Source organism: Erpetoichthys calabaricus, chromosome 1 (assembly GCF_900747795.2).
Source record: "Erpetoichthys calabaricus chromosome 1, fErpCal1.3, whole genome shotgun sequence".
Taxonomy (NCBI): domain Eukaryota; kingdom Metazoa; phylum Chordata; class Cladistia; order Polypteriformes; family Polypteridae; genus Erpetoichthys; species Erpetoichthys calabaricus.
Genome location: NC_041394.2, coordinates 245382083 through 245398548, shown reverse-complemented (window position 1 = coordinate 245398548; position 16466 = coordinate 245382083). Strand labels below are relative to the sequence as shown.

The window sequence follows — 16466 nt, the reverse complement described above, 5'->3', positions numbered from 1 at the left end:
AATTAATATTTTAGAATAAGCATTTAAATTGAGGCAGCGGATTCTCTTCCCCTTTTTATTCTATTTATTTACTTTCTGTTTTTTCTACTATTAAAGTTTAACTATGTTGGCCTAGCTCTCTTTCTCATGGGTTGGAGTTGACTGGACTTGAACTTAGTTTTGTAAAATCTGACTTGCTTGTATGGAATGTTGTTTGATTTTAATAAATTCAATAAAATGTTAAAAAAAATAAATAAAAAAAGATGACCTCATTCTTGGAGACAACTCTGAAAACAATAGGCAGACACAAACCTAAGATATGATCATTCTCCTTATAAATGGCACACACACATGCTTAAGTGGCAATTAATGTGACAAAGTGCCACTTTGAATATGACACAGTTTTGAGCACTAGCCACAGTACATGAGTATATCCATAATAACTGTGGTAGAGTTTTTACAGACAACAAAGTTCTTGATGCATTAAGAATGAATTTCACCTATCCATAGATGGTCCTATACATGTAAACGAACCAGTAATGAAAAGGCTGTTATTACCTATTCTGAGTGATATATGGAAGAATAGATATATTAGAATGAGCAGCTTGTAAGCTGTTTTTAAAAGATATGTGACCAAATGGAGAAAGAAATGCTGCTGCTGCTGCTGCTACTTTCCTGTCAAAGAAAAAAAAAATGTCAAGCATAGCTTTTTGCATGACTGTGCTCTGTTGTGCGCTATTACCCTTCTAGGGTTGATTCCTGCCTTGAACAAAACTTAAAATTGTTCGCTTCTACTGTTTATGACACAGAAATGTAAAATATAGGTTTTGTAATTGATGGATGGATGACTAGTTAACATTCTGTTATACATTTTACTTGAATTTTTATGCATTGCTTTTCTCACTTTTTCTATTACAATAGAAAAAGTACTGAATAAAGTGACAAATTTAACAATAATGTAAATGTTTCAAAACTTAAGTTCCACAAAATAAGGACAAGTTGGCCGAGGCTTTAAATAATACACTAATGAAGTATATAGAGATTACATATACAGTGATGTTTCCAGAATAAACACAATGCAAAAGACTTAAATAAAAAAGGTTAACCTGTTAGTCATTTTTGAATGTTAACTTGTATCCTGCTTAACATTTTTGGTAGCTGGGTGCCGAATTGAATGCTCTTGCTGTGAGTCACCTTGAAGAAGTGACAGATAAAGGAATTGCTGCTATGGCAAAAAGCAAAACCGCAGCTGTCCTACTGCCCACCACTGCCTATATGTTAAGGTAAGCATGCAGCAATTTAACATTGAAAGACAATAATTAAAAAAAAAAAAGAAATAAACACACACAAAAAAAGCATTTACTTTAGGTGGGAGTAGAGTGTCATATATATATATATAAAAAAAAAATCTTTTACAAAAAAACAAGGATCATCATCTTTTCTGTAGAAGTCTACCACATCTTCACTTTATGCCCTTAAGTTATTCACATGAGGTAAAACTCTAAATTAATTAACTTAACAAAAGTGTTGGCAAGGTATAATCAAGTTTCAGTTTAGACCATACAGGTTTTGGAGACATTAAGACAGAGGTGTGAACTACAATCAACCAATCCATTAATCTTTATTTGATAAACACTTGTATGATTACAAGGCTTTTTACATGGCTAACAAGATTAAAATTAAACTTCATAATTTACAGTTAGAGGTCGCAGCTTCTTTATGCAATGTTTCTAAGCAAATTTGAAACAATAGTATAGAAAATGCCCATTGGATCAAACCAAGTCTTCATTTAATATCCAAAATATAGCTAATTTCTAAAGATGGGCAACATTAGTTGTTTGCAAAAAAAAAAAAAAAGTCCTGTGATAAAGCAAACAGTAATCATAGATAAATGGAATTTATTTCTAAATTTCTAATTGCCTATTTTCTAACAAAAAAGAAAACAGAAAATTTATGTCTTCTATTGTTTTCACAAATTTACCATAACTGCTTATTATACTACTCTGTTTATACTAGGGTGTTTAACAGTTATTAGTGTTGTTGCCCAATATTTTTAGGGAAATAATGTACGATTAATAATCCAGTCATTGCCTTTCTGGAGTCTGCACAATCTGTCTTTGTACGTGTGATTTTTTTTTTTTTTTACGCTTTTCTCCCAAATTGGTATTTTTTTATAAGACCAGGTAGAAAGTTGATGTGATCACATCAGTAGCAGGGCGCGAGGGTAGGTTTGGCCTAAATTTATCACAAGTGGGTATTATGTTTTTTTTATTAGTTATATATATATATATAGTAAATGATTAAAAAAAAAAAAAAAGTCCAGCCATACTAACTTTAATGGCTTTTTTGCACATCTAGTTTGAATTTTTGATATGTGTGTTTCCAGTCTCTGAATACACAAGTGAATCTGTCTTTACTAGTGTGGCCTGCATTGGGCACACCAGCTCCCCAAACCCGACACAGACAGATGCAGACACAAGTTTCAGGACACCACAAACTTTTATTCAGTGGGAAATGTTTTCTTTGTTTCCCACAGCACAGTACTTCTTCTTTCAGCTGCTCCCGTTAGGGGTCGCCACAGCGGATCATCTTCTTTCATATCTTTCTGTCATCTGCATCTTGTTCTGTTACACCCATCACCTGCATGTCCTCTCTCACCACATCCATAAACCTTCGCTTAGGCCTTCCTCTTTTCCTCTTCCCTGGCAGCTCTATCCTTAGCATCCTTCTCCCAATATACTCGGCATCTCTCCTCTGCACATGTCCGACCAACGCAATCTCGCCTCTCTGATTTTGTCTCCCAACTGTCCAACTTGAGCTGACCCTCTAATGTACTCATTTCTAATCATATATCCATCCTTGTCACACCCAGTGCACACAATGCACACCCACAGCATAGTACAAAGAAGTTTAATTACAGCATACAGCACTTTCTTTCTTTTTTCTCTCCATCTCTCACTATGTCCTTCCACCTCCACTCCTCCTCCAGCAAGCTTCATCCCTCTTCTTCCCAACGCCTTGTGAGGCAGGCAGCTCCTTTTATGTTCCACCAGGGAGTACTTCCTGCCTTCTGTACACATTGTCCGAAACCACTTCCGGGTGAGGTAGAAGCCCTATGAAGTAGGGCTCCCCAGTCCCTGCAACACCCTCTGGCGTCGCCAATGGAATCCAACAGGGCTGAGTTGAAGAATTCCATATCCCATGCTGCCCTGTGGGGATCCTAGGCATCATTGCAATCCAGGGGGGCTGTCATCTAGCACTCTGGGGGAGATCATCTCCTGTGCATGCTGTTTCCTCTGGTCCTTTCATTCTAAGGGTGTCCCGGCCAGGTAAGGACATGGGCCGTCCCTCACACTAGTGCCAACATCTCATCTTTCATCCCACATTCCAGCCACACACTGTTATCTGTTGTGTCAATGAGCCACAAAGCTGCATATCTTAGCAGCAGCAACAAACATTTAATACCAATTGAGTTGGTGGCTCGTGGATATCAGAAAATCTGTGACCTGGGTGGTTGTAGATTTTCAAGCACACTTTGTAAACGCGTTAGCACACGCATCAATAAAGGAGACACCGCTAGCCAAGGGGTTTCCACTCGCCTTGGGGGTATCAATTAAATTTTCAGTGCTAACATCAGACATTTTGCAGCTAAAACTGGTGTTTGGTGAGACATTGTTCACATTACCCTTCAACAAGACATAGTTCAACAGTAACTAGTGATGGTCAATTTATGAGCAATTCGTTCTCTTCAAATGACTTTTCAGTGAATCATATGAATCGATTCATTGGAGCTCAACAGGAGTGCTAAAGTAACTTCTGTAAGTTACTAGTTGATCTCCTGTTAAAGTCACTTATTTTGTGTAGCTGTGATTGGCAAAATTTTAAGTCAATCTTATTTTTTAAACCGTCTTATGCAAATGTATGCTGTGTAATAGCTATCCATATATACTTTTAAATGAATATTTCTAGTGTTAAATAACACTGGTGAGTTTTCTGTGTTAACCTATAATCGTCTGATATTTTAATCAAGGGAAATGTGTATTAAAATGCATATATGTAATATAGGCTAATTTATGTTTGGGGGGGGGGGGGGGAGGATCCTAAACTATAGGGTTAGTCAATGAGGAAGGTGGGTGGGGGCACAATACTGGCTCTGCCCATGGTTCACATGTGTACCCTTTAATATATTATTGTTACATTTAGGGCTGAATTCAACTGCATGCTCAATTCTATTGGGATATACTCCAGTTGCCTATGAAGTTACAACTTTCTAATGCATTTTAAAGAATGAATGAATGTATGAATGAATGAGTAGGCCTACTAAGGCCTGGGTGCTAAGGAATTGGGCTTTAATCCATAGAGTTGCTATTCCAATTATTTTAACCTGCCTTCGCTCTAATTGTAAAAAGATATATGTCTACAAATGTGCTATATCAGTGTAATTCTTATATACCGTTGAACTGTATTCTTTTCCAAAAAGAATACATTTTAAATAAGTGGTGTGTTTTTTTTCTGTTTAGGTTAAAGCAGCCCAGAGCCAGAGACATGCTGAATGCAGGTGTTATTGTTGCTTTGGGTAGTGATTTCAATCCCAATGCCTATTGTTTTTCAATGGTAAGTATGTAAATAAGGCAGTGGGTATTGTCTGCTCCTGTCTAAAGTTTCCAAGTATCTCTATAGCATTTGCTTTATTGTTATATTATTTAAGTGGTCCTGATGTTGCCTTTTGTATAAACATGGCATGAATTTAGATAAATTTCAATGTTTCTTCTAGAAACAAAATTCTGACAGTGAGCCAGTTCAGGCCTATAAATATGTTCCCCACTTTTTTTTTCTCCTCCTTCTAAAGTGTTCACACTGTTTCCAGTCTGGACAGGAGCATAGTTTTGCTTCATCTGTTATGGCCATTGGTTTCAGAATTATAACAGAGGAGTAAAAAAAGCTATTTTGGAATTACTCTGTACTTGTTTTTTTTTCCCCAAAACTTTCTATAAAATATAACTTTGGGTGGTAGAGTGTTTAATACAGCTTCATCACAGTTCTGACCTGACTAGTCATTCTCTGGGTGCAATTTTATCTTCTCTGTGCATTTGCTGGTTGTTATGAAGGCAACCCATTTTCTTGAAGCATCCCAAACACACACACGTTTAGCTGGCAGGTGACTCTAAATTCACCTAGACTGACTGACTGTGTTTATGCCCAATCAATGACTGGGCACTCAGTCCAAGTATAGTTTCAGCCAAGTGCCTAGATATGCTTTTGCACTTATTTCTCAGAATTAAATTTAGGGGGTTCCATAATGATTGGATGCACTCTTAAACATAAAAACCATAAAGTGTCATTAAATAACCATTAACTGGTTATGTGGTTCCTCAAAGAACTATTGCTTGACAAACCACCATTTCATTCATTGAAGGGTTATTTGCATATGAAGTTCGTTCTTTGAGCTTTGAAAAACCTCCTAAAAAGAAGGAAAGCAAAATGACACTTTTTATTCGCTAACTAAAAAGATTACAATATGCAAGCTTTCGAGGCAACTTATGCCCCTTCTTCAGGCAAGACCTTGAGTTGCCTCGAAACCTTGGATATTGTAATCTTTCTACTGTAGTTAGCCAATAAAAGGTGTCATTTTGCTTAACTTTTCACTTCATCCATAATGGCTAACATGGTACAACACCATAGTACTAAAATGAAGGAAAAACCAAATCTTTAATGTTTTCATGTTACACTAACAGAATAAAAAAACATGGGCTTGGTGTATTATTGTATATATCAAGAGTCATTTTAGAATTAGTAACCCATTGGTATTTCACAAATGTATTACCATCTGTTCATGGTTATTTATATGGAGCCTGTTGATGATCTAGATAAAAAAGATTCTTTCTGGAACCTTCATGTGGATGGGTCTTTTGGGAACCCAAAATGTTTCCCCTATGGTATCACTCTGAAGAACCACTGTAGCACCATTTATTTTTTAAGAGTGTGGAAGGATATTTTTGGCTTATTTAAAGAATTACCACAATGGTAGTTTGAGTACAAAATATTCTAAAATACAAATAAGAATGAGCAAACCAAAATGTTATTTTATCAAGCTGTTGGTGCATTTGATTATTTTTAACGGTTTCTCCTCTCATTTCTATAGAATCCCTACAAATTACAGATTAAATTTCAGATTCTTTAAAGAAAGTGATTATGACAGCCACTTACTGTAAACCAGAAGTAAAAATTTGCAAGGGCACATAATAAAATCAGGTGTGCCCTTTCTAAGACCAGTCATATTTTATACATATATAATTTAACCAAATATGGCAGTATACATTTACTGAGTTTATAGAAATCAGGAACAGCTGCACCAACATATAACCAGTAAAGATCAGTGTGCCTACAACAAACAATATGCCACCACAAATCTGATACATGCACAGCTGACAGAAGCAACAGCAGCAGCACCATCAAACATTCAAGCACATCTACCTGGCACAAAATGATCCTTGCAACACTAACATGCAATCCACATTCACAACCCAATACCTTTTAAATGTATTTTTTGTTTAAATAAATAACAATGCATACAGCCTGAAAATAGAAATTAGCCTACCTTTTGATTTCATATGTAAACAACAGGATTTCTGGTTGAATTAGGAAATTATTTAATTATAGACCAAAGATGCAGTCAGTTATCTTTCAAAAGAGAGCAGAGACAAACCATGCAGCTTTTGTGTTGCCATCAGTGCCCTGATGCCAGACCTTATCCAATCCACAACAGAAAAAAACTTTCTACAGATCAGCTTATCTTGGGTAGGTTCCTCAGGGCTGGAAAAAGAGAACTCGTGTTAGGAAATATGCCAGTAGGACATGCATGAAGTAATTCAACATGTAAAGCACCTGTCGTCACTGACTTTTCTTTTCAGCTGTTGTGTAAACACTCTATGTTGTGCATCTTCTACACTAATAGAGCTTTGGGTGTAAGCAGGCTGTGTTAATGTCTTCTCACCAAAGGTAGTTAAGCGAGGTAAACAGGCAGCAGCACTTATACATCTATACATGTCCTCTTTAAAACAAGTCTTCAGTTCCATGATTTGTTTGTCTATGTCATACCATGTTTGTTTTAGATCAGATATGTTCCTTACAGGTGATGTTTTGCCGAAGAATTACACTATGCAAGTATCATCACCTGCCATCCTAGCTGGCACATTCCTTTTTCGACAGCCGCTGACATCCCAGCTCATAATCTCATGTTTCTCTGTTAATGTGATTACTTTATCAGTCTTTTTCTAAATCATTCCTGAATACAGTGCAGCTGTCCTTACACCCCTAAGTCTTTACTAGAGTACTCACTCCTTTCAAATAACTTGCTTAAAGCAACAAGAAGAAACAAAAAAAGTTTCTTTGTTTGTGTTTGCTGCAGGTGTGAGTCAGCTTCAAGTTTTATTTGATCCGAGCTTTCAGAGAATTTGGCAAGTTTCTCCAATATTAGGCCCAAGAGTGTCAACACTTACAACATTTGACCATGAGTTCCGTCAGACATCAGAGGATTATTTAATTCCAAAGGACATTTTTATGGTCATAGCTCTTTTTGAATTTCTGTTGACTTTGCAAGTCTGTGCGACTCTGACATGAAATTATGCAAGCTGTTCAGGTCATTGAAAAAGATGGAAACTCTGGGTGACACTTGGGATGTTGTGCACAGGACAAGGTTAAGACGATGTCAATTGCACTGGACATATCCACATAATTGTTTTTCTTGAAAATCACGCATACTCCTCCTTGGTTTCCAGACATAACTGATGCTCCACCAAAACCAAATCCAACACAGAAACCGAGGTCTAGGTGCAATGTCTCCAGCAGCTGTGTTATCCTATCAGATAACGCAGTTGTATCCATGTCATCAGTTTTCAAAAAAAACTCTTTCCTTCAATGTACAACCGTTGTGTTGGTTTCTGATATACACTGCATGTAGTTCCCTTTCTGACGTGTCTTTATATTCATCTGCTAAAACTGCAAAGTATGTGTTTGTTTCATCATGCAGTTGGATAAAGAGAGATGCCCAGATTTCAAGATTCTCATTCAATATGTCAGGGCTCAAATGTGTGTAGTTTTTAGGCAAACTGGCCAGTCGCCATCTTATTTCTGGGTTATATTTAGGGAGCAGTGTAAACCATTCCAAGAAATTGCCTGTGCTTAATGACCCATCATTCTCATGATGTCCACAAACCTCATTATTTTGTTTGATACAGAACAAAACAAGATCTATAAAGAGTTTTATGTGCTCTCCATTCCTTTCATAAGTTGACCTGCTCAGATGAGTAACAACATTTCCTTGACTTTCCTGACATTGCTTGCAATGGCAAAAGCAATGGACTGCCCTGTCCTGCAGCGTGTGTCTTCAGTCTCTACAACCAATTTTTATGAATTGATCCTCGGGAGACGATTCAAGGAAGTGGTGACATACCTTACAAAAGAAGGCATCTTTTGAAGTGCTGTACTCCAAGCATGGGAAACTTTGAAATTCATCATTCGGATGACACCTTTATCCCAAAGGTACTTACAACATTTGCCATACAATTGGTCACATTTCTTTTGGTTTTTGCCAGTTGGAACACAGGCAGGTGAATTGACTTGCTCATGGTCACACATCAGCAGTGGGATTTGAGCCCGTAGCCTCCAGGTCTAAAGTCCATATCTTTAACCACTGTGTCACACTGACCAGAAAGACCCCTATTTGTGCCTGCAATTTTGTTGACTGAGGATGAATTGAGTTTGGGCTGGGTCGTGGGCTAATCTATAGTGGATATGTCATAAGGTGCTCATGCGTAATTGAAAAATGTGAATCTGCTCTGGCCATGCCACTTGTTAACTGTGTGAAATTAGCAGAGGCGCTCACCATTTCCATATTTTGTGTTGGAGGGCCTGACACAGGTTCACTGATGAAATTTGACGACGACTAACCTTCATCCTTTTCATCACTTTTTTTTTTTTTGGCTGCAAGAGAACTAAGCAAACTGCTTTGTTTAACCGTATTTTAACATTACACTATTAACTGCTTCTTTTGCTTAGAACACTAGTAGTAAAATAACGAAAGTGCTGCTCTGTGATCATATTTGCAAATTGCCCCACCAATCAATAATCAGACCAATCATCACCAAGTGGCATCTTCAGATCGACTAAATGCATTTGTATATCAGGTCAGGTCAGGAAGCATGTAGTACATTGCCGCATCCCACCACATGATGAAACACCACACCAGTTCTGATCCCCAACAGGCCTGACCCCATTAAAGGAGTCCTTTCTGTCGTTTTTTTTATGGTGGCTAGAGTGCCAATCCTGCCACCAACCCCCATGATTCCCCTGCAAGTTGGAGGACCACTTGTGGGGCCGGATGCAGTTTAAAGTCATACCCAGGACATTTGTATATGGCAGTTTTTTTAAGAAAAAAATTAATTCTACATTCGTTATACATTGGAGCTCGGAAGTCAGAATTCGTAATTGGCTTAACAGCGATTCCCAAGTGGGAAAGTAAACGTGAAAGCTAGTGTTTCAGCAAAAATGCTAACTAAAAGTGCTATAGTCCAGAAAGCAGAAGAAATCAATGAGCAAGGAAGGTGCAAAAAGTATGTTGTTGTTTCTAAAAATATTTCTTATACTGTTGGCTTCAATAAATATTACTATTTCTTCTTGAAAGCTACAACTAAAAAATACACAATGCAACCATTGAGCGTAATCTATGAACAGTAAGCTAACATCAGTTAGTCCATTACTGTTTGTTCTGGTAATGTTACCGTTTACCTTCTCAGTATTATAGATTGTTTCTTCTAATAAACAAACCCTTGAAAGTGTTATTGTAGTTCCTGTTTGTGTTGTATGTCGCCATTTTGGACCGACGTCATACTGTGAACTTGGACAAACAGAGAAGGTTCTTGCTGTGGGACGAGGCCGGGTGCAGAGCTCAGAGGGGCATGCACAAACTTGGACTTGAGAGACCACACCCAAATATGCGAGTAGGAATTTTGAGCTCAGGGCACATTTTATTTCCATTTTCAGATTGGGAGATTGGAAATTAAGAGTTTTGAGTTTTAGTTCAATATATTTTCGAATTGTGTGGGCCCAGGTGCAAAGTGGGTGGGCTTAGCATGGCTATGCAGCTGATGGACAGTACGGTGCATTAGTGCACTTTCCAGCCAAACTTGAAACATTTTCGAAACAGAACATTTATAATGTTGAGAAGCTCTTTCCAGATAAATGAGTTGTACATTAAAGTGGTAAAATTATGTTGCTGTGTTTTTGACTAGAGGTTCTTAAATAAAGACATCTTAATAGATGATTTCTTCATGTCAAAATGTTAAAACTGTATTGCTGTCACCTACTGTCATACAGGACCTGAAGTCATCTTTTACAACTAGAAGTCTTACCACAATTGTTCAATCTAGGTTCACTATGAACTATAAACTCACAAGAGTGATTAAGAGAGGGAGTGGTGCAATTTGCTGAAGTACTATTCTGTGGTAGTCACCTGATCTAGCCCCTCACAGCTCTAAAGATTGATGAAACAATTTCAGTAAATTTCAGTTTACAGTGAGCTCACATTTACAATACAATACAATACAGTTTTTTTTTTTGTATAGCCCAAAATCACACAAGAGGTGCCGCAATGGGCTTTAACAGGCCCTGCCTCTTGACAGCCCCCCAGCCTTGACTCTCTAAGAAGACAAGGAAAAACTCCCAAAAAAACCTAGTAGGGAAAAATGGAAGAAACCTTGGGAAAGGCAGTTCAAAGAGAGATCCCTTTCCAGGTAGGTTGGGCGTGCAGTGGGTGTCAAAAGAAGGGGGTCAATACAATACAATACACAGAACAGAACAAATCCTCAATACAGTATAAAAATAAAAATTTTAGAAGTATGGAGCAGAATTTAACAGTAGATGAAATCACATAAGAAGATTTTAATATATTTAGAGTCCTGGAGACTTCATCCATCAAGCTGCCTCCCCCATCTGGCCATTCCATGGCTGAAACAGCGCTGGGCCAGCCAATCTGATGAAAAGACCTCTCCTTCCCACGATTCCTGTGATCCTCCATCAGGGATGACTTTACCTTAGGCAGGCAAAACAACTTGGCAGGTGGGCTGTGGCACCATGCCACATTTGAGTACCGAGAAGAGAAACAGAATAGGTGAGGGTTAGTAACAAATTATAACTATTGTGTTACTTATGTTTTAGTGCTATTGACTAACAACAGAGATGTAGTATGTACAGTTAATCAGCAGCTCTAGTCAGGATATACTAAACTGAAGTAGTGAGTCTTCAGCTGGGATTTAAAAGCTGAGACCGAAGGGGCATCTCTTATAGTAGCAGGCAGACCATTCCACAGTTTAGGGGCCCTTTAACTAAAAGCTCGACCTCCCACTGTTATTTTATTAATCCTTGGAATCATAAGCAGACCGGCATCTTGAGATCTTAATGTGTGCTCTGGTTTGTAAGTCATGATAAGTTCAGACAAGTATGCCGGACCTCGGCCATTTAATGCTTTACAGTAATCCCTCCTCCATCGCGGGGGTTGCGTTCCAGAACCCCCCGTGAAAGGTGAAAATCCGCGAAGTAGAAACCATATGTTTATATGGTTATTTTTATATTGTCATGCTTGGGTCACAGATTTGCACAGAAACACAGGAGGTTGTAGAGAGACAGGAACGTTATTCAAACACTGCAAACAAACATTTGTCTCTTTTTCAAAAGTTTAAACTGTGCTCCATAACAAGACAGAGATGACAGTTCCGTCTCACGATTAAAACAATGCAAACATATCTTCCTCTTCAAAGGAGTGCGCGTCAGGAGCACAGAATGTCAGAAAGAGAGAGAAATGCAAACAAATCAATAGGGCTGTTTGGCTTTTAAGTATGCGAAGCACCGCGGCACAAAGCTGTTGAAGGCGGCAGCTCACACCCCCTCCGTCAGGAGCAGAGAGAGAGACAGAGAAAAACAAACAATCAAAAATCAATACGTGCCCTTCGAGCTTTTAAGTATGCGAAGCACCGTGCAGCATGTCGCTTCAGGAAGCAGCTGCACAGAAGGTAGCCAATGTGAAGATAATCTTTCAGCATTTTTAGACGAGCGTCCGTATCGTCTAGGTGTGGGAACAGCCCCCCTGCTCAATCCCCCTACGTCAGGATCAGAGAAAGTCAGCGCAAGAGAGAGAGAGAGAGAGAGAGAAAAGTAAGTTGGGTAGCTTCTCAGCCATCTGCCAATAGCGTCCCTTGTATGAAATCAACTGGGCAAACCAACTGAGGAAGCATGTACCAGAAATTAAAAGACCCATTGTCCGCAGAAATCCGCGAACCAGCAAAAAATCTGCGATATATATTTAAATATGCTTACATATAAAATCCGCGATAGAGTGAAGCCGCGAAAGGCAAAGCGCGATATAGCGAGGGATCACTGTATATGTTAAAAGGAGGATTTTGAAATCTGCCCTAAATTTAACTGGGAGCCAGTGTAAGGATTTAAGAACTGGAGTTATGTGTTCCATTTAGCTGAAAAGCTTTCCAAGATGTGCATAATCAGATTAGACATATTAGTTCACTGTTTGTGTGTTACCTTGTTAATTTCCTGGCAATCAGATAATCACACAATATATTCATTGAGGTATGTTCACTCATATGCAGAACAATTCACTTGCTTTGACACCTTATAGTAGTATGTGCTGATTGTGTGATAATATAATGTGTAGTTAGTATTTCAAAATATGTGTGCACCTAATACAAGTATATTTATCCTGCGTATTTTTGGCTCAAACAATATATAGTATTTGTATGTGCAAAATAAATGTCTTACTGAACTGTATAGTTGAAATCTTTGTAGCCATATTGGCCCATGACACAGATAGTGCTAAGTGATCACAGTTTCTTGGACAAATCTAAAAACACGAGAAGACATGAGAGGCAGGTACTGCTGTCTGTTTGGCCTAATGCTGGGCTATATGCAGGTCACATAACTGGCAGCCCATGTTCTTGAAATCGGCTTTACATTTCTTAAAGATGCCAAGATACTGACAAAAAAACAGAGAATCTTATCACAAGTTGTGAGTTTTTTTCCAAAAAAGATAATGCAGATGATAACTACTAATGAATTGCCTTCAGCTTGATGTTCTGCTTGCTGGTTTGTGCAATGCATGCATTAAGAATGTGTAAGAGTGGATTTCTTCATTGTGGCATGCATGGATTACTAAGCGATTTTAACAGTTTGTAATAATGTGAATACTGCTAACTATTTCTTCTGTGTTGCCATTTGTCTTATCCAGCCCATGGTCATGCATTTTGCCTGTGTGAATATGAAGATGTCTATGAGTGAGGCATTAGCTGCTTCTACTATTAATGCAGCATATGCTTTGGGAAAATCCCGTACTCATGGCTCCCTCGAGGTGGGCAAGAATGGAGATTTTGTCATCCTCAAGTCCTCAAGGTATATGCTGAATAGTGAAATTTTAAATATGTTCCTTAAAAAGGAATGAAAAGCATTTGATCCGATTATGCTGCTCCTGTCAAATATTGTAGGTGCTCTTTATAGGTTTGAGGGTGCTGAATCCAAATCTGCCAAGTTTTTCTCTACCACATCCAGTTTTGAGAGGTGGAGGTTTAAAATGAAAAAAAAAGAGAAAACATTTTAATTATTTATACTCGAAACATTATAAAATACACATTTGTTTTAAATATAATTCTTACAAGAATAAGTTACTTAGTGATTTTGTTTTCTTCCTCTTATAATCCTCTGAATGTCACTGTTGAAAGACGAACAAGTGTCTGCAAATACAGACTCGCTCCACTTTGCACTGTAACACCTCTAGATATGAGTGATGTCCTGGTGGAACCTCTCCTAGTGTTCATTAGAGACCACTCCCACGTTTTCAGGGGGAAAAAATCCAAATAAGATTGTAGGAAATGGATTTTTAAAGGCATATTGCACCCAAATGCTAGGTCGGAGGAGCGAAGCTCCCCAAATAGTTCCTTGTAGTTTTTCTGCCTTTGTATTCCGGAGAAAATTGTAGCACATGGCTTTTTTTTTTGCTTTTCTTTTTTTTCCTTTACAGTAAAGGAAAAATGTATATTCTTGTACAGTTCACTTTATCTGCTCAAGGAAATGGATGGTTCAACCTGACTTTGCATATTTCTGTAAGAACAATTTAAATGACAATTTGATCTCTTCTTCATAATAAAATGGCATCTTCCTAAACGTTTCAAATATATATTCCTGGCTATTTTGAATTAATAAGAGAGGAGAAAAAAAGTGATTGGGGGGAAAAAAACTTTGTAGCAGATACTTGATTTTGGGTGGTTTACATCATTAAGACAAAAGAAGACTGACATATTTCAGCTCAAAATATACTTGGAATAATATTGTGAAAATGCTTATGCCATTAAACAAACACAATGTCCAGCCATCCATTATCCAACCCGCTATATTCTAACTACAGGGTCACGGGGGGTCTGCTGGAGCCAATCCCAGCCAACACAGGGTGCAAGGCAGGAAACAAACCCCGGGCAGGGCGCCAGCTCATCACAGGACACACACTCACACCAAGCACACACTAGGGACAATTTAGGTTCGCCAATGCACCTAACCTGCACGTTTTTGGACTGTGGGAGGAAACCGGAGTACCCGGAGGAAACCCACGCAGACACAGGGAGAACATGCAAACGCAGGGAAGACCCGGGAAGCAAACCCGGGTCTCCTAACTGCGAGGCAGCAGCGCTACCACTGCACCACTGTGCTATCCCAAATGTAATGTGTTTTTAGTAAATCTACATTTTTTTATTCAAGACGTTTTTCAGTTGTATCTTGTGGAATCGGTTTTTGGTAGAGAAATTTCAATTTCAGAAATGGATTCATCACACCAAAATCCATAAAGTACAACACATTGGGAGGATGTTGGTTCAGACTAGTGTGATATTCAAATATTGTTGTTATGGTACTGTAGCATACCAAGCCTTCTGGTCTTCAGATGGTCACTCCTCTTGAATCCAAATAATTACTTATTTTGATTCTCCATATCAAATCCCCCAAGTGTTCTTCATACAAATAAGTAATTGCTGAAGATTAACACGTTTAGCTTGAACCTTTTCTGTAAAGACACCAGTGGTGTGTTTTACAGTTTACAGTAGTGTGAAAATGACAGCCTGAAAGATCTTACCCTACATTTATAGTTGCTTGTATTTTAACTCGGGTAATTCATTCAGCTCAGAGTTATGACTGTTTGCAATCAGGGACAATATCACAAGGTTTCTTGTGAAGGAATTCAATGTTTTATTACTGAACAGGGCAAGGCTGTCATAACCGATGACGACTGGATCATCATTACATGACTAACTGTGCTGGAAGGCCCATTGTGCTCATTTACATTTGCTCTATACATATAGAAACAGAAATGTAACTAATTTGTTAAAGCAATGAACTGTTAGATTTACAAAATTTTCAGTTAAACTCTTATTACTTAAGAAGGAAGCATAACTTATTAAAATTTTCTTTCTTTTTTTAAATTGTTTTCTAAATAAAACGGTCTAAAGACCACTGCTTGCTTTCTCATATTCTCTTTAATATTCTAGATGGGAACACCTTATTTATCAGTTTGGAGGCCACCAAGAACTTGTCAAGTATGTGGTTGTGAAAGGTGTGATAGTCTATGAAAACGACAGAACAGCGGACTACTAAACGTTCACCCTGATGGAGGAAAAAAAAACAACCCCACTTTACAGCACATGAAATTATAATTGCTGACTAAAATAATGGTGAGGATGCGTGTTAATAGCTAAAAAATATGATTATACACATATGATGCATATGCTGTAAATGATTCTTAGTGTTAAGTTTTTTAATCTTTCACATTCTCTTTTTAAAGTGCTAAAGAGCTGTTTGTGTATAACAAAGATAAGAAAACCAAAGGGATTAGTATACTGTAGAACAAATCCTATTAGTAATGAAAAGAATTATCACAATATTCCGATCAATTCTACATATTTTTCTGTAGTACTCACAAAAGAGGTGACCCAACCCACTTTACAGTATTAAATGAACAGAATAACATACATACAGCATAAACTACACTGAATGAAAATATTTCAACAGTCATGACAAAACAAAGGCTGCAGGAGAATAACAAATTAAAACTTACACCCCTGTCGTAGGCAAGAGATAATGTGAAGTAAGGTTGATTGCTGACTTAGAAATAAATGTGCCAAAAAAACAAGTATAAATTGCAAGTGTAATAAAGTTTCCTGTCTGGTCTTTGTGCAAGTTAACAATTTATTAATGTAATAATTCATTAACAAAGTTAGCTGCTGATGTTAGATTTCACTGACCCTTACTCTTCCATTTTGAACTCTGTTTTTCTGTTCTTATTTTTTACAAGATAATTACATATACTGTATGAAATGTTAAAGCTTATCTTCTGAAAAGCTGAAGATGTATTACTACAGATATTAAAGGTGTCATCTGGGTTAAAA

The 16466-nt window shown here is 37.8% G+C and overlaps 1 protein-coding gene across 1 annotated transcript in view; it reads left to right on the top strand.

Annotated features, from left to right (window-relative positions):
• amdhd1 (amidohydrolase domain containing 1) overlaps nucleotides 1–16466 on the top strand; it is a 29033-nt gene extending 12567 nt beyond the window's left edge. The window contains exons 6-9 of the mRNA XM_028813550.2: nucleotides 1138–1262; nucleotides 4500–4593; nucleotides 13271–13431; nucleotides 15570–16466. Of these exons, the coding sequence (XP_028669383.1) occupies nucleotides 1138–1262; nucleotides 4500–4593; nucleotides 13271–13431; nucleotides 15570–15675 (486 nt within the window). The 3' untranslated portion in view covers nucleotides 15676–16466. The remainder of the gene's footprint in view (nucleotides 1–1137; nucleotides 1263–4499; nucleotides 4594–13270; nucleotides 13432–15569) is intronic.